Source organism: Peromyscus maniculatus, chromosome 10 (genome assembly GCF_049852395.1).
Source record: "Peromyscus maniculatus bairdii isolate BWxNUB_F1_BW_parent chromosome 10, HU_Pman_BW_mat_3.1, whole genome shotgun sequence".
NCBI lineage: Eukaryota > Metazoa > Chordata > Mammalia > Rodentia > Cricetidae > Peromyscus > Peromyscus maniculatus.
Genome location: NC_134861.1, coordinates 5,028,659 through 5,046,698, shown reverse-complemented (window position 1 = coordinate 5,046,698; position 18,040 = coordinate 5,028,659). Strand labels below are relative to the sequence as shown.

At 47.1% G+C, this 18,040-nt stretch overlaps 1 protein-coding gene across 15 annotated transcripts in view; it reads right to left on the bottom strand.

Moving 5' to 3' along the window:
* Positions 1-793: 793 nt before the first annotated feature.
* The window catches only part of Poln (DNA polymerase nu), a 164,835-nt gene continuing 147,588 nt past the window's right edge, over positions 794-18,040 (bottom strand). For 6 of the 15 annotated variants that reach the window (XM_076546994.1, XM_076546999.1, XM_076546995.1 and 3 more), the window contains 5 exons: positions 7,691-7,801; positions 6,974-7,052; positions 3,177-3,244; positions 2,355-2,416; positions 794-1,121 (listed from right to left, as the gene is read on the bottom strand). In XM_076546994.1, coding sequence (XP_076403109.1) covers positions 1,041-1,121; positions 2,355-2,416; positions 3,177-3,244; positions 6,974-7,052; positions 7,691-7,801 — 401 coding nt within the window. In that variant the 3' untranslated portion in view covers positions 794-1,040. Of the gene's footprint in view, positions 1,122-2,354; positions 2,417-3,176; positions 3,245-6,973; positions 7,053-7,690; positions 7,802-9,230; positions 9,264-18,040 lie in introns of all 15 variants that reach the window. The other 9 variants (XM_076546990.1, XM_076546991.1, XM_042285792.2 and 6 more) reach the window with 3 other exon arrangements.

Sequence of the window (18,040 nt, the reverse complement as noted above, 5' to 3'; positions counted from 1 at the left end):
TCTGGCCTGTTTCTGGGATCTGGGTATTTACAAGGCCGAGACTCATGAAGAGCTTCACTCTTCTCCCAAGGGGCTTTTCTGGACCCTGATGGTGCTGGCAGTCTCCTGCTGGATGGCTTCACCACAGGCTGTGGCTCCTGCTGCTTTGTCTGCCTGTCTACTCACAAACATCGTAGGGATGATTTGAGATCTAAGAAGGTATCAGTGTTGGCCAAGTTGAGGGGTAGACATCATGGTGAATAAGGACACATTTCCTGCCAGATCCCGGTGCAGGATACCAGCCAGCCTTGTCAGTAGGGAGACCCTTGGAGGCTGGGAGAGGGTTTCCAAAACTCTGACATTGAGCCCAGCCTCTGGAGAGCTTTCTAGGAGTTTCCTCCCCACCTCCCTTCTTTCCTGTCCAGAAGCCAGAAGGAATGTAACCATGGCATGGTCAGGGGCTACCCTTCTCATCCAGTAGGAGAGAGTTGGTGATATTTTCCTGGGCTTGGGTGACATGACAACTCATCTCTGAGACATCTTAAGTGAAACAGCCAGTGGGCTGCCTGCCGTGGAACTGGGCCTTTTATCTTAAACCTTGTAGTACACTTCCCAGTGCCAGCTGTTGGCTTCCATATTGGACATGCTCCATGATGGCTTATGTTTGGCACAGGGAAGAACAGGGCCCGAGTGGACACCCATCAAGGGCCAAGTGGGTTGAGGCACTCCCCAGTCAGCCCCTTGCTGAGCAGAGTGTATATTGTACGTGTGTGCACCTGTAGGAAGAATCCCCTCAGTCAAGGAGAAGACAGGGTCTCATTAGGCATTTACTGCAGGTAGTGACAGTTGTTCCATACAGGGTCAGTGTGTCTGCATCAGTCTGGCCCTCTCGGAGTGCAAGCTGGGGAAAGGCTGCAGGACAGATTGGTGGAAACCAGCTGTCTCCTCCCACTGTTGCCCAGGGATGGACAAACTTAAGATGAAAAAATGTACTTGATGGGGCTGGGTACTGAAGGGGGAGCTCATGCTAGATGGGCTGTTGCAGGGAGATTTGCTGTGGCTCAGGCTGAGTCCAGGGTCTCCTGCAGAGGGGCCAGGTGTCCCCATGAGCGGCCGACACTCAAATTCACCTTTAGGGGTACCTGTAGGGTGACAACCAGAAATGACCTTCCAAGAGAAACAGCCACCTCCCAGGCCCTCCAGCAGGTTGAAGAGGTAGCAAAGCACAGGGACACACACCTCCACACACAGAGCAGTCACATATACAAGCATATACATGGACACACACATGTATACTCACATTTGTCTTGCTGTGAGCTCACATCAGATGCCTACCATCTGATAGTAGATAGGAGCTCCCTATCTACTAGGCTGTGTAGGTCTGCATGGTGCCTTAGGGTAGAAATGTCTTAATGCAACAATGTGCTCACCCTGTCAGGGCTGTGTCTTGTAGAGATTCTAGGGGGCAGAAGACCCCTGCTTGGGTGGGCTTTTCCCCAAGACAAAGCCACTGTGTCTGAAGAAAGGGACTGGCCCCCAGCTGTTTGCCAGTCTTCTGACTCTTGAAGGCTTCCTGGACTTCAAGCTCGTCCCCTAGCACCTACTTCTTTCCCACCACAGGCATGGGTTTTGTAGACTACTTCAGGGGGCAGGGTAAATACATGTGTGGCTCCTTAGCCCTGCAAAGCTGCCACCTATCCAGAGGTGCACAGTGCCCTGCTGTGCTGCAGGGGTCTAGCAGGTCAGAGTCTTCCCCAGGAAAGCCTCAGAGCCTGTGAGCAGAGCCAAGGCTGCTCTGGAAGGTGGTCAGCCAGCTTCTGTGGCTCTGGTTGGTTCTGAGGTACCCACGGGGCTGGATACTTGACTAAGTGACAAGATGTGTTTCTGGTACCATCTGGGTGGCTCTACAGGCTTCAAGGCCTCCCACCTTGTTTCTCCCTGCCCAGTTGTCTACACTGCTCTGGGGAGTCTATGCTGAAACACCCAGGGGTCTTTTCCCAGAGCTGCCTCCAAGCAGGATCCAGCCAGGTGCAGAGTGGGCCCGTGTTTAGACATGCCCTGGGGTGTACTTGGGATAGGTGGGGCCCAGTGCTCACACCCTCAGTGAGGGTGAGCCTCAGGGAAGGGGTTTGTAGGCTGGTAGGAGCAGCAGCAGATATCCATGGTGGTGGCTTCTTACCAGGGACCAACCAAGTCATCGAGCAGGGAAAGGGACAAATGGAGGCTTGGAGGGCAGCAGTCCTGGTGCACAAGGCTTGCCTTATTCCTTGCCCTCCTGACCTCTGGAGAGTGGGTCCTGACCTCTTGCACACCCTGGGTTGACTCCAGCTGTAAGGGATGTGGCAGGGATGCTGGGCAGATGTGTGTCTCCTCACCTGCAGCTGCAGTTCCAGGGTCTGTACCTGTTGCAAGGACTCCATGATCCTTCTGACAAGAGCTAGAACAGGAAAACAGCTGCTTACAGCTGTGTGGGTCCAGGTCTGGCCAGCCTTCTGGCTTCCAGGCCCCAGGAGTTGAGAACTGAGGAACCTTCAGGATCCTGCCTGACCCCAAGTTACCTGGTTATTTCTTGGGTCTACAAGCCGCTCAAACCAACTAACTGGTCAGGGCCTTGATCCTCTCATGTGACCTCACAGCTGGTTCAACATCGTGTCCACACCCACGGCTCTGGATGCAGCTTAAAGGACCCTCAGCCCACCCTTCTGGCCACTGTACTGACTGGGCTGGCTCCATCCTTCCACCCCAGCTCTTCCTAGCAGAGGCAGGCCAGCTGAGGTGGTAGGCACTATGCCCACACCACTAGTTCTGGCTATGGTGCTGGGGTTAGGAGGAAGCACCAGGTTATCCTTCCCAGTCAATAGTCTGGGCATGGAAGACCACAATCCCTGATGCTTCTGGCACAGGTCTGATGTTCTTGTCATGCCTCCAAAGGGAACTCTGTGGCCCTGACAGTACGATCTATCTTGTGAGCTTGTGTCATCTCTCCAGACTGCCCTGACTGGAGGCTCAGCCATGGATGTCTGTGCACAGAAGTTCAAGGCTGTTCTGGAGCATTAGACATAGATCTCCCCTTACTAGGGTCACTAAACTAGCTGCCAATTGAGAGAGGCTTTGAGAGACAGAGTAGGAAAAGCTTCAAAGAGACAGCAGATTTCTTGACTGTGGGGAACACCACCCCTGTGCTCCCCTGGACGCACCTGCAAACTCAGGGATCTGAGTATCTTCTACTTCAAACAGCAGCTCATCATGAATTTGGGCAACTAACCTGGAGAGGAAGGAAGTCACTTGTGGGTGTGGATACTTCCACTTGGGACCTAGTGTTATCATTCACAGTTGCTAGTAGGTTGTTGGGCATCCGGTTTATGAAAGGGTGTGGCTCTGTGTGCAGTAGGTATGGCTCTCCTGGCACTGTGCCCTGGGGTTGCTTACCATCAGGACAGCTCCAGGGAGTGGGCAGAAGGGCCAGGAGGGGGATAAATGACTTCTGAAGAGCTGACTTCCAGCTCCTGAGCGGACTGAGCATTTCACACTCCTGGAAGACTGGCAGGGCAGAGGAAGAACACCTAGGGGCAGAGCACATGCAACCCCTGCGTGTTCTCTCCTCTTCACTGCTTGTGAGATGTGATGATGAGTGTAGATGGGACAGGAGAGCTGAGGGGCATTTGGAGAGTCGCTCCTGCTGTGAGGAGTGAGGCTAAATCGGGAATGTGGTGGAGCATACCCTTTAGCTTAGAGGAAGTGATGGGGCAATATTTTTTCTTTTTTCTTTTTTTCAGAGCTGAGGACTGAACCCAGGGCCTTGTGCGTGCTAGGCAAGTGCTCTACCACTGAGCTAAATGCCCAACCCTGGGCAATATTTTTTAAAATTTGCTTTTAAAGTCACATAAAGATTCGACAGAACTTGGAAAATGTAGAAATTCAAAGGTACAAAATCACATCAGATATGGGATATTTTGATGGCCTGTAGAGGACTGAACATGTCCTTTGGGACACTAAACCACAGTTCCAGTTGACTGGCTTCATGGCCCACTCAGGCCCCATTTCTCTAGCGGTCCTGCATGGCCCCTGGAGCCCCTTCTGGCACCAGTAAGAAGAGGACTCTAGGCAGCAGTGCTCTGATGGGCAGGGCAAACAGATTCAAGCAGGTGAGTGGGGGAACAGTACAGATGTGCACAGGATGAGGCATGGAGTGCTGGGGACATCTGAGGACTCAACCATACATCTATGTCAGCACATGCAACAGCTTGCCACAAGCCCACAGGATCCTTGGGAGGGTGGGATCCTGGTGGTCAAGCTCCCCAGGGAGATGACACTTCAAAATCCTTGTAGATGTGTAGTCCCCAGATCTGGCCAGCACCTTTGTGGGTGCACAGGGTTAGCTGGTCCTACACTGTCAGGAATGGAGTGTGTAGTACAGGCGATAAGGATGGTCACAAGGACCTATAGTCCCCAGGGAAGGGCAGAGGGCATAGAGGGTCCCATGTGTGCTGTCTTCTATGGTCCTTGCTCTGTCTCCTGGATGGGACTCTGAAGGGCAATAATCCCATGCCATATGTCCCCCACTGCTGTTTGCCCTGGATTCCCCCGTGGCACTGGAAGCTGAGGCTCACAGGGAAGTTGTGGCACCTCTCTCTACCCCAGCAGTGATAAAGGATCTGACGGTGGACCCTGGCTGGAAGGAAGGAGCAGTTTTCAAATGCCTGACCAGAGCGGCCATGATGGCACTCGACAGCAGAGTTCTATGGTGACCTGTCCATCTATCTTCTTCTCTGATACCCTTTTGTTATTGGGTGGGGAAGAGAAGGGTCTATGTTCCGAGCAAACACACCATCTCCTCTAAGATGGGGTGACCCAGAAGTCATCTGTTTTCAAACTCCCAGGAAGGCTTGTAAAGGGTTGCCTTGACCATCACTACCTTCTTTTGCCAGGAAGGTGTTGTGATGGCCAGAGCAGCTACCTCTATCATGGCACCAAAGGAAAGGACCTGAGCTTCTAAAACAAAGTCAGCAACTTCCGTGCCTTGGATTTGGCAGGAAAACAACACACCTTTTTGAGTCCAGGCTACTATAGCCAGGCCATTGTTACTAGAGGTCAACAAATGCATATCCTAAAGACGGTGCAGGCAATGGACACACCATGCTGGGCCCAGACTGTGGAAGAGTGGGGTATACATTCTCAGAGACATTCACAGAGGCTTCCCTTGTGTTTTATGTACTGCCTCTGGCTAGGGCATCAGCACTGCCCTTCTAGAAGCCAGACTGTGGTAGGGCATGGCAGGCACTAAGCTGCAGCACTGACACGCTTTCTTAAACTAATACCAAGGTGTCTGGCAGGCCTTGGCTCCCAAGGGGTTTACTTTTCAAATGGACAGAAGCCTCAGAAGAGGCACTTGTAACTCTTTCCAGATTTAGCACAAGTGCTTTCACACTTCTCGAAATCACACCATACAATCTGAACTGCCAGTGTGGCAGGACCTAATAGGTGTGACTGTTAGTCACTCACACACCACCGTCACAGCCACAGAGACATCACACTTCTCACTGGAAGCTGGGGCACAGGGAAAAGCAGGAGAAGCAGAAGAATGCAGGCTTAGACCACCCAGGCTCCAGGGGCCATGCCTCCATAGGTTACCATCTGCTCTGCAGAGGACACAGGGCTACTGGATTTTCATCTGGTTGGCCTGACCCAGGCAGACAAACGCTGGTCCTTTGAGAGGACTTCCAAAAGGGCCTAACCTCATCCCTTTGCCAATAGCCTGCCAGGCAGCTCCCTCTCATGGAGCACCCTAGCAATGCTGAATTCTTGGTGGTTTCCTCTTAGAAGTGTGTTTGTCTGGTGGCACAGGCCCGGAGAATGCAGTCCTAGCCCCAGCCTGACTCTGCCTGAACTTGGACAAGGTACATGCTGCTTATTGCCTCAGTTTCCTTTTCTCTGTACCCCTGAGTCAGATTTTCTGTGCTTACCTTTTAGAAAGACATTGCAGCCAAGGAGACCCTAAACCTTAACATGCTAACATCTTTCACCAATTCTAAAAACAGCATCAGAGAAGCAACTTGCTAGCCTTGCATGTGGCAGATGCAGAGTGCCATGTGCTTGCAGCAGCTGCCAGGATGGGCTAACACAGGCTGTGTACAGCCTAAGTGAAGCTAGAGGTTATCCCACGAAGAGTGGGAGTGGGCAGACGGACAGATTCCATCAAAAACAAGGAACTGGGAGGAAATCATTGAGAGTACTAGGCAGAAGACAGAGAGGGTGACAGGAGAAACCAGCTGGGCCCAGCTTTGCAGTCTGCTCCTAGCTCTTGGGGCAGGGCTCAGCTGCTGTCTCTGCACCGTCCTCTGGTACTCTTCCCAGAGGGCTTGTAGCTTCCCAAACTACTTCTTTTCAGTAGGAAAGTGCCTGAACAGGGCTGCGAAAGGCAGCAGACAATAGGGCTTGGAGCTGAGCCTTCTGCCCTTGGGTCTGTGTGACAGCAGTCCACAGAGCATACTCCTGTTCAGAGGTGTGAAAACCACCCAAGAACATGGGTCAGAGGTAAAAATGGACAGGGAAAATGTTTGAAGAAAAAAGTTTTTGAAAGAAATATGAGAGGTTGCTGATAAAGGAAAACTCATGCCTTGAACATGAATTAAATTCCAGGTCAAGAAAAACTGTGAGCTTGGTGAGGAAAGCCCATAGACAAGCAGGTTCCCATGTCTCCAAAGCTCTCTTGGGGCTGCAGCACAGGGGCCCAAGGGACCCATTTCACATTCTAGGATCTAGGGAAGCTGTCATCTTCCTGTAGGAGATTTCCTCCCAGGACTAGAGGTGCTGACCCACTTAGGCAGTGTTATGGGCACCCTGGTGTGTAGAGGCCCATGGGAGGAGCTTGGAGTCCTTAGGGTAGGATGGGAAAACATGCGGTGGGTAGAAGGAGCAGTGCTGTGTTGGCACCCAGCAAACCTCTTTGCAGGAGTTCAAGGCTGGGCCCTGGAAAAATGACTGCTTCACTGACCTGGCTGTCAGAGTTGGGGACGTGGCCACTGCAGCAAAGATGCGGATCATGGCCAGCTTACAGAGGTCTGCGGCTGAACCTGTGGACACAAGGGTTCTGGTTTAGGGTATGAGGTATGAGGCACACAATAGCTGTTAGAGAGACATTCCCATGGACACTGCTCACTCCACTGGCTAACAATGAAGGAGTTTTTGCAAATGGAAGCAAACCAGCAGCAACAGAGCTGCTTCCTTCTTGGTGCTGGGGGGATGTGGGGTTTGGGTACCTTACTGAGGAAGCCTAACCCCAGCCGGATACTCAGGTGATAAACCAGGTTCCAGGTCTCAGCCTGTGTCAAGTAACCCATCTCTAGGACTGGCTCTATTATGGGGACTCAGGATCCTACTTTTAGAGGGGAACAGAATGGTCTGGGGAGTTCATCTTTTTATTTCATTTCTTATGGGTCTGGCTACATAGCTCAGGATGGCTTCAATTTTTTTGGCAGTTCTGCTTCAGTCTTCCAAGCTAATATTACAGGTATGCCTCACCATGTCCTTCCAAACATGCCTTAAACATGAAGATGACTCTGCCACCACATCAGCAGCTGGACATGTAGGGGCCGTAAGGCTTCATACAGAGCATGAAGTAACATAGCAATCTGCCAAACACCTGAGGAGCAGGGGACAAGGGCCTTCAGGGAAGGAGCCACAGGCAGTGGTAGGCTAGGGCCTCCAGTACCTTGGACCACAAAGTTTACTGCCTGTCGCTCTGCTTGTGCCCGTAGCTTCTGGTCCTGTGCACAGATCCTTGGTAGAGGCCTCCTTCTCCCCAAGATGGATGTCACATAGCCTAGGGTATAGGGAGGAGAAGCATACAAGAAACAGGTATAGCATAGCACTAAGTGGTCAGTGCTTCCTTAGACTGCCCTTCACTTCCCACAGGGCTATCCCATATAGTTCCAGGGAAGATGGCTTCTATACAGTAAGGGCTGGAGTGGGGTGGCTTCTGCTGGCCAGGTGTCAAGCTTCTCTTTTCTGGCTTCCAGCTGCACTAGGATCTTACACAGAACAAGGGAGGAAAATTTTTATTCTATAGAAATTTAACGCCATATGTAGGGCTTGGGTACAGGAGTCATTCTGGGGTGTGTGGCAGCTGGAATATAGAGCAAGGAATAGTGGATAGATACGTCCTCACACGAAGTTATGTTGATTATCTTCTGGGGGCTGAAGCTTGCATGGCTTGGGGCCGTGGTTGATATATTGTGCACCCCAATAAACTTATCTGGGGGTCAGAGAACAGGACAGCCATAATATTAAACAGAGAGGATAGACAGTGGTAGCACACACCTTTAATCCTAGAATTCCAGAGGCAGAGATCCATCTGGATTTCTGTGAATTCAAGGCCACACTGGAAACAGCCAGGCATAGGGACACACGCCTTTAATCCCAGGAAGTGATGGCAGAAAGCAGAAAGGTATTTAAGGCATGAGGACGAGGAACTAGAACCTGGTTAAGCTTTTAGGCTTTTGAGCAACAGCTCACTGAGATTCATTCTAAATGAAGACTCAGAGGCTTCCAGTCTGAAGAAACAGGATCAGTTGTGGAACTGGCGAGGTGAGGTGGCTGTGGCTTGTTCTGCTTCTCTGATCTTCCAGCATTGACCCCAGTACCTGGCTCCAGGTTTGTTTTTATTAATAAGACCTTTTAACTATTCGTGCTACATGGGGCTCTTAGGAAATGCATAAAGGGTACAGAGAGATGGCTTAGCAGTTAAGAGCACTTATCCTTCCAGAGGACCTGGGTTTGCTTCCTGGCATCCACATGGCAGTTACCATCTGTAACTCTAGTTACAGAGAATCTGATACACTCTTCTGGCCTCTGCAGGCACCGTATGCTTGTGGTGCACAGACATATATGCAGGCAAAACATTCATACACACACAAAACAAAAATAAATGAATACATAAATAAAATGCACACAAAAACCCACCATGTTGCTGGGTGGCAGCGGCACACGGCTTTAATCCCAGCACTCAGGAGGCAGAGGCAAGTAAATCTCTGTGTGTTTGAGGCCAGCCTGGCATAAAAAATGAGTTCCAGGACAGCCAGAGCTGTCTCAAAAAAACCAAAAATCCCGACTATGTTAGTGTATTACTCAGGGTTTTCTAGAGTAACAGAAGTTATAGAATGAATCTCTCTGTATGTATCTATATCTATATCTAGATCTTTATCTATATATCTATAGATATAGCTATATGGGGATTTATTAGAATGACTTACAGGCTGTGGTCCAACTAATCCAATAATGATTGGCTGTGAATGGAAAAATGCAGGAATCCATTAGTTACTCAGTCCATGAGACTGGATGTCCAGAAGAAGCAGGCTCTAATGCCAGTGAAGGAACAGACTTGCTAACAAGGCCAGAGTAAGCACACAAAGAGCAAAAGCTTCCTTCTTCCATGTCCTTATATAGGTTTCCAACAGAAAGTGTAGCCTGGATTAGAGGTGGGGTGTCCCAGATCTAATGATCTGGATTAAAGGAGTTGTCTTCCTACCTCAAAGATCCAGACTAGAATTGGATCTTCCTATTTCAAATAAAGAAAAAATCCCTCACAATTGTGCCCTCTATTTCAGGGTCTTAGTTAATTCTAGATGTAGTCAAGTTGGCAACCATGAATAGCCATCATAAGCACACTCTGTCAACTTGACACACAATCATAGCTTCTTACGTCATGGTTAATTTCCAAATGAAAGAATAACCAGGTCATAATAATGCCTAAATATGAGATAAATATAATGTACAATCATAATTCATTATATATTTAATCAGGTCAAAATTATACCTAACGTGATATGACTATTCCTTGTATAACCACAAACACATTATAAATCTGGAATATATTGTCCCTTGAGGAACATTCTTTTACTATCTCAAACTTAAATATGATAACAACTCTTAATTGATGTTATAGCATATGATAAAGCAATTGAGGAAAGAAAACATAAATATCTGTACAAACACATTCTTAACAAAATACAATAGAAACATTCATGCCAATTATAATCCATTTCTGTAACTCGTCATGTGGATTTAGCTGGCATTTATAACTACCTTCCTCTACTACCCATTCTGTATTTCTTCCAACTTCGGGCAAGCACCTCACCAGGTCTTAGCTTTATTCCTGGAGGAGCGACCCATACCTTCATTTCTGATGGGTCTGTGCCCTTTGTGATCTGCCAGGATTGGACTGCTGTAGTTTCCCATTGACTTTAGTCACAGGACACCAAGAGATACCCTAAAGGATCTCCTGGACTCCAGATATAATCTTTCTTATCTCCACTGTGGAGAAGCAATCCAATTTCCCCATGATAATCTGGATCAATCACTCCTCCTGGCACTATTACTCCTTTCTTTTATTCTTTCTTGAGATAGCATTTCTCTGTGTAGCCCTAGCTGTCCTGGAACTCTCTTTGTAGACCACACTGGCCTCAAACTCACAAAGATCTACCTACCTCTGCCTCTCAAGTGCTATGATTAAAGGTATGCACCACCATGCCTGGTTCACTGTTACTCCTTTCTTAGCCTTTTAGTTTAAGGGCATTAGAAGCCCTAAGTGGCTAGGGGCAAGTCTGAACTTCCAGTTCAACAGTTCAATGGAATGTTAGTTGTGGCTTTTGGTAGGAACCCCACCCCCACCCCCCCACCCCACCCCCGCACACACATACACACTGGAACCAAAACTTATAGGCCAGCAGAACTAGAGGTTGAGGGAACAGGGTGAAAAATTTTCCTAGTAGTTCACTAAGGCTGATAGTGAGAGGAACTGTTCCCTTTTCCATCCCTTGATTCTTGGACCCATGGACCCTGTCTATGGGAGAAACCATACCAAATACTGGACACTGACTCAAAGCATATACTGCCTCTGGAGAACCCTGCCCCAGCCCTCCAGGCTGCTGCCACCTAATTGGTGCTGTAACTGTGTCTTCAAAAGGCCATTCCATCTTTCTATCCGACCAGCTGCTTCAGGATGGTGGGGAACATGGTAAGACAGTGGATTCCATGACCACGGGCCCACTGTCATACTTCTCTGGCTGTGAAGTGAGTTCCTTGATCAGAAGCAGTACTGTGTGGAATACTATGATGGTGGGGTACGACATTCTGTAAGTCCACAGATGGTAGTTTTATGGTAGAAACATTATATGCAGGAAGGCAAATATATAACCAGAATAAGTATCTACTCCAGTAAAGATAAAGCAATGTCCTTTCCATGGAGGAAGTAGTCCAATGTAGTCAGTCTGCCACCATGTTGCTGGCTGGTCACCCTAGGGAATGATGCCATATCTGGGACTCAGTGTTGGTCTCTGTTGTTGGCAGATCTGACACTCAGCAGCAGCTATAGCCAGGCCAGTCTTGGTGAGTGGAAGTCCATGTTGTTGAGACCATGCATAGCTTCCATCTCTGCCACCACGGCCACATTGTTCATGGCCCCATTGGGCAATGACAGAAATGGCTGGGGAAAGAGGTTGTCCACAGAATGGGTCAGCCTATCTACTTGATTACTAAACTCCTCAGCTGAAGTCACCTTTTGATGAGCATTACATGGAACACAAGTCTTCACATCCTTCACTCATTTGGAGAGATCTATTCACATACTTCATCCCCAGATATCTTTCTCACCTATTTTCCAACCATGCTCTTTCCAAATCCCTGACCACCCAGCCAATCCATTGGCTACAGCCCATGAATCAAACACATATCTGGCCATTTTTCCTTCCAAACAAAATGTATGACCGTGTGTAGTCCCCAAAGTTCTGTCCACTGTGAAGATTTCTATTCTCTGATGTCTTCAGTGTTGTCCCGGAAAGGGGCTGTAATACTGGAGCTCTTCACTTCTGTGTGGTGTCTGCATAACGTGCAGAGCCATCAGTAAACCAGGCCCTCGCTTAACCAATCATAGGGAACACCCCATGAGGCTATAGGCGCATGCTGGGCAGCAGACAACAATGTAACAAGAGTAGAGATCATAGGCATTTGGGTAACTTCTTTATGTAACTTGCTTGTGCCTCTAGGACCTGGTCTAATCATGAATATACCACTTCCATTTGTTAATAGATTGCTGCTGTGCATATTCTACTTTATGACTTTGTGGATCAGATAACACCCAGTTCATAATGGGTAGCTCAGGTTGTATAGTAGCTTGGTGGTCCATTGTCAAGCATTCAGTTTCCAAAAAGGCCCAAAAGCAGGCCAGGAACTTTCAAATGGAGGATAGTTGTCTGCAGATGATGGTAGATCCTTGCTCCAAAATCCCAAAGGTCTCTTCTCTCGTGCACCTATAGAGGCCTACCAAAGGCTCCAAACAGCATCCCTGCCTGCCAGTGACATCTCAAGTACCAATGAGTCTGCTGGATCCTGTGGTCCAAGTAGTAGGTGAGCCTGCACAGCAGCCTGGACCTGGTGAAGAGCCTTCTCCTGTTCCAGGCCCCACACAAAGCTAGCAGTTTCTGAGTCACTTGGTATATGGGGTGGAGTAACACACCCGAGTGAGGAATGTGCTGTCTCCAGAATCCAAATAGGCCCAATGAATACTGTGCTTTTTTCTTGGTGGTGAGTGGGGCAGGTGCAATAACTTACCCTTCACTTTAGAAGGAGTATCTCTGCTTGCCCCACACCACCGGACTCCTAAGAATTTCATTGAGGTAGAAGGCCCTTGAATTTTGGTTGGATTTATTTCTTATCTTCTGATGTGCATATGTGTTACCAATGAGTTCAAAGTAGTTGCTACTTCTTGCTCACTTGGCCCAATCAGAATAATGTTGTCAATATAATGCCCCAGTGTGATATTTTGTTGAAGAGATAGATGGTAAAGATCCCTTCTAACTAAGTTATGACACAGGGCAGGAGAGTTAATATGTCCTTGAGGCAAAACTATAAAGGTATATACTGCTGGCCTTACCAACTGAGAGAAAATTCCTTCTAGTGGTCCTTATGGACAGGCACCAGGAAAAAGGCATTTGCTAGATCAATAGCTGTATACCATGTACCAGGAGATGTGTTAATTTGTCCAAGTAAGGACACCACATCTGGTATAGCAGCTGTAATCGGAGTCACTACCTGACTCCAAGTTTTTGACAGTCATCTGTCAGTCTCCATGATCCATCTGTCTTCTGCACTGTCCAGACAGGAGAGTTAAAGGGAGATATGGTAGGAACCACCACCCCTGCATCTTTTAAGACCTTGATGGTGGCACTAATTTCTGCAGTTCCTCCAGGAATGAAATACTGGTTTTGCTATTTTCTTTGGCAGAGCCAACTCTAAAGGCTCCTATTTAGTCTGTCCAACCATAATAGCCCTCACTCTGCAGGGTCAGGGAACCAATGTGAGAATTCTGCCAACTTCTAAGTATATCTATCCCAATTATACATTATGGGACTGGGGAAATAACCACAGGATGAGTTCAGGGACCCACTGGACCTACTGTGAGTAGGACATCAGCCAAAACTCCATTAATCATCTGCTCTCCATAAGCTCCTACTTTAACTGGTGGGCGACAGCGTTTCTTGGGGTCTCCCGGAATCAGTGTTAATTAAGAACCAGTATCCAATAGACCCCAGAAAGTCTGATTGTTTCCTTTCCCCCTGTACAGTTACACTCATGAAAGGCTGTAGGTCCCTCTGGGGAAGGACTGGAGAAAGGCTAACGGTAAAACCCGTTAGGTATTTTATCAAGTCCTTCCTCAGGGAACCTGGCATCCCTTCATTCAAGGGGTTCTGGTCTAAAAACTAGCTCAAGTCTGGAAACTGATTCACGGGCCAAGATTGCCTTTTGCTACTATCCTTTGTAGCCTTTCTCTCATTTGCTTGAGAATTTTTCTGCTTATACGGATCAAACAAAAACCTAGCGGGTTTCTTATCCATTTCATGCCTAGAAACACCATGATTGATTAGCCAGTAACAAAGGTCCATATGAGTCATGTCACCATAAAATTCATTTTGCTTGTGCTGACCAATATGGACCAGACCACTATGGACATTACTTGTCTGTGCTGCCCATTACAATAACTACGATCACTGTCTTAGGATTTCTATTGCTGTGAAGAGACACCATGACTACAGCAACTCTTATAAAAGAAAACATTTAATTGAGGTGACTGCTTACAGTTTCAGAGTTTTAGTTCATTACCATCATGAAGGGAACATGGTGGCATGCAGGCAGACATGGTGTTGGAGAAGGAGCTGTTACATGTTGATATGCAGGCAACAGGAATAGACTGTTTCATTAGGCGTGGCTTGAGCATATATAAGCCCTCAAAGCTTGCCTCCACAGTGACACACTTCCTCCAACAAAACCACACCTCCTATTAGTGCCACTCCCTTTGGGGGCCATTTTCTTTCAAATCACCACAATCACCTTGCCTTGGTTGATTCAGTGCAGCCACTTGGTCCCTGATACCTTGGGGCCCAGTTAAACCCACTGCATTTAATTCGTCCAACTGAGCAGCAGCATCTCCAACCCTAAGGTCTGGCACAAGAAAAAGGGTGACAACGAAGCTCTTCAAATGTGCTGGTGCCTCTCTCACCATTTTGTCTCTGACAGGATTAGTGAAGGGCGTGTCTTCTGGGTCTTCCCATTGTGGAGGATTAGATTTTACATAGTGTACCTACTCTAGCAATGCAATTTTCCTGAGCCTTAAAATCCCTTCATCGGCCGGGTGGTGGTGGGGCGCATGCCTTTAATCCCAGCACTCGGGAGGCAGAGCCAGGCGGATCTCTGTGAGTTCGAGGCCAGCCTGGACTACCAAGTGAGTTCCAGGAAAAGGCACAAAGCTACACAGAGAAACCCTGTCTCGAAAAACAAAAACAAACAAACAAAAAATCCCTTCATCAACACTAAGCCATGGGATAGTAGGAATCTTTAACTCTTTCTAGGAGGCCATCTTTTGATAAATGCTTCAGCCAACCATTCAAACAAACTTTTAACATTTATTTTAACTGCAAACTTTCATATTAAACCTAGAATTTCCACTCAGAGAGCCATAAACTCAGCCTGATCCAGTTATATGTTCCTTCCACGATTATCCCACGCCCTTAAAATCCATTCCCACACATATTCCCTAGACTTCTGCTTGAATGAATTAGCAGACTCATTAATCTCTTTAGTAGTGTAGCACACCTTTTCATGGACCACACTTTCCACCTCCCCTCTAGAAGCCTGCTTTAAGTCTGGTTATAGGTATGAAGTAATGATTCTCAACCTGTGGGTCACAACCCCCAGGGGGGTTGAATAACCCTTTCACAGGGGTCTACTAAGACCAATAGAAAACACAGATATTTACAATTCTTTTTTTTTTTAAATGCAGAATGCTGTTTATCGAAGGAAGGAAGGAAGAGGTCTTAAATACAGGCTTACAGCACAATGGGAGAACCCCAGAGGGCAGAAGTTCCCTACCGATATTTTACAATCTTGCATCTAAGCTGTTAATGCCCATTATGCAGGATACACAGAAAAGGAACTTCCCTTAAGCATTCAGGAGGGTGGAACCTGGGAGGGAATTAGCATAGGGAGGATATCAAGGTCAAGGTCAGCAAGCAAGGCAACAGTTACCCAAAATGGGGACCAGGGCCCTACAGGTTCCCCTTTTACTAAAAAATGAGCTTCTGACTTAGGTTGCATGGGACGTCAGCAGGTCACCTTACCCGTCATGGAGACGCCTGCCCAGGCCACCCAGGCGCTCTGTCTTAGGTTGGTGAGTGCCCCCCAGGAATTACCCATTTCTGAATACTCATTATCATACAGGCTCAATTGTGTGTGAGCTGCAGAGTTAACTGCTGCCAAAGATCTCAAAGTGGCACTGGGCTTGCAATCTGTGTGTTCGACATAGAAAAGACCAACAGAGGTCCTATCCCACCCATAGCCAGTAGGCTAAAGGCAACTGAGCCATTCCCTTCCTTAACGAGCCTTACTGCAAACTGGAGTCCTTGTAAGATGGTATCCCAAAAGCAAATGGAACTTGAGTTTATAAATTTTAATTTTTTTTTTTTTTTTTTTTTTTTTTTTTTTTTTTGGTTTTTCGAGACAGGGTTTCTCTGCGTAGCTTTGCGCCTTTCCTGGAGCTCACTTGGTAGCCCAGGCTGGCCTCGAACTCACAGAGATCCGCCTGGCTCTGCCTCCCGAGTGCTGGGATTAAAGGCGTGTGCCACCACCGCCCGGCTAAATTTTAATTTTTAAAGCCAATAGAAATGTATATAACTATTGAATTAAATTTATCATGCCCAATAGAATGAAAGATTAACTAACTGTGGTAGCTACTTTTGCTGCCAAGGTCTCCACTGTGCTAGCTGTAGTAAGCAATTATGAAATGGTAATCCCAGAAACAGTAGCAGTGGTCGCCGCCATTGCTATAACAGCAACAATGGCAACAGCATACATTACAATTCTTAGCAGTAGCAAAATCAGAATTATGAAGTAGAAACAAAAATCATTTTATGATTGGGGTTCACCACAACATGAGGAGCTGTATTAAAGGTCTGCAGCATCAGGAAGGTTGAGAACAACTGCTCTAGAGGCAACTATTGGTGAGTCCTGAGGGACATCAGTATTGTCTTACCTGGCATCTCTTTCAGAAAAAGTCCCGCTGGTTTAGCAGCAGACAACGAAGGATTAATTTCCTTGGTCAAAGGTGAAAAAGGCTATATTTCAAGGGATGGGGCTAAAGGTAGAGAGATTACTTCTTCAGGAGAGATAAACCCTTGAGAACCTGAAAGCTCAAAGTTCTCGGCTTCAAAAGGTTCCTCCCACACATCCCTATCCCAGTCATGGGATCCCATTCTTTACCAATTAATGCCCTTCTTTTAACTGCGGACACCCATCTGAGGCTGGGGCTTAACTTTTTGCTCTAATTCAGCCAGTCTTATATGAGGGCTTTGGTTTGGTTTTCTGCAATTTGAACTCTGTGGCTACTGGGAAGATTCTCTTCTAGGGCACATTTAGAAACTTTTAGACTGTTTGTGGGAATCTGGAGCTGGTCAGTTTAATCACTAAATTCTTTGTTGTCCTTCACTATATTTTGAGATGCTAGAAGTTGGTTGGTTTTTATCATGGAGCTTATCCCTATTCTTTGTCAGCTTATTCAGAGATGCTAAGAACAATTGACCAGCATCATCATTTTTCTTATTTTTGCCCAAACTGTCAAGTTTCAGATACAGGGTCACCAAATCCATTGCCACAATTGGTGAATCAGGAAAATCTAATGCATTTTTGTCTCCTTAAGTTTGTAAAAAAAGTTTACGCCATGGGCTTTTAGTACTCCAAGCTCCCAAGGGAAGAGGTTGTAGAGGCTTTTGCAATCATAGATATTGACAAATTGAAAAGCCTATTCATCCTTATACTTCTGTTGCTCTAGAACCAATTCTGGTACTAAAATCTGTATTGTCAGGGTTTTCTAGAGTAAAAAAACCTCTCTCTCTCTCTATATATATATATATATATATATATATATAGAAAGGGGATTTACTAGAATGATTTACAGGCTGCTAATCCAATGGCTGGCTGTGAACAGAAAGTCCAAGAATCCAATAGTGGATCAATCCATGAAACTGTTTTAGCTGTTCTTTAGTATACACTGGAATCCAGAAGAAGCAGGCTCTATTGCCAGTGAAGGAACAGACTTGCTAACAAGGCCAGAGTAAGCACACAAGGAGCAAAAGCTTCCTTCTTCCGTGTCCTTATATAGACTTCCAGCAAAGGGTGTAGTCTAGATTAGAGGTGGGGTGTCCCGGATCAAATGATCTGGATTAAAGGAGTTGTCTTCCTTCCTCAACCATCTGAATTAGAAGTGGATTTTCCTACTTCAAATAAAGCAAAAATTCCTCACAATTGTGCCCTCCATGTTTGTGTTTTAGTACATTCCAGATGTAGTCAAGTTGACAACCAAGAATAGCTCTCTCAGTAGGTTACACATGTTCCTGAGCAGTGAGGACTTTTGTTTTAACTTGGTGTGAGTCACTTTACATGGACATGTAAAACAAGGACAGGGCACTATGCTTCTGATTCAGCACATTTGGTTCCCATGTCTTCACATGTCCATAGC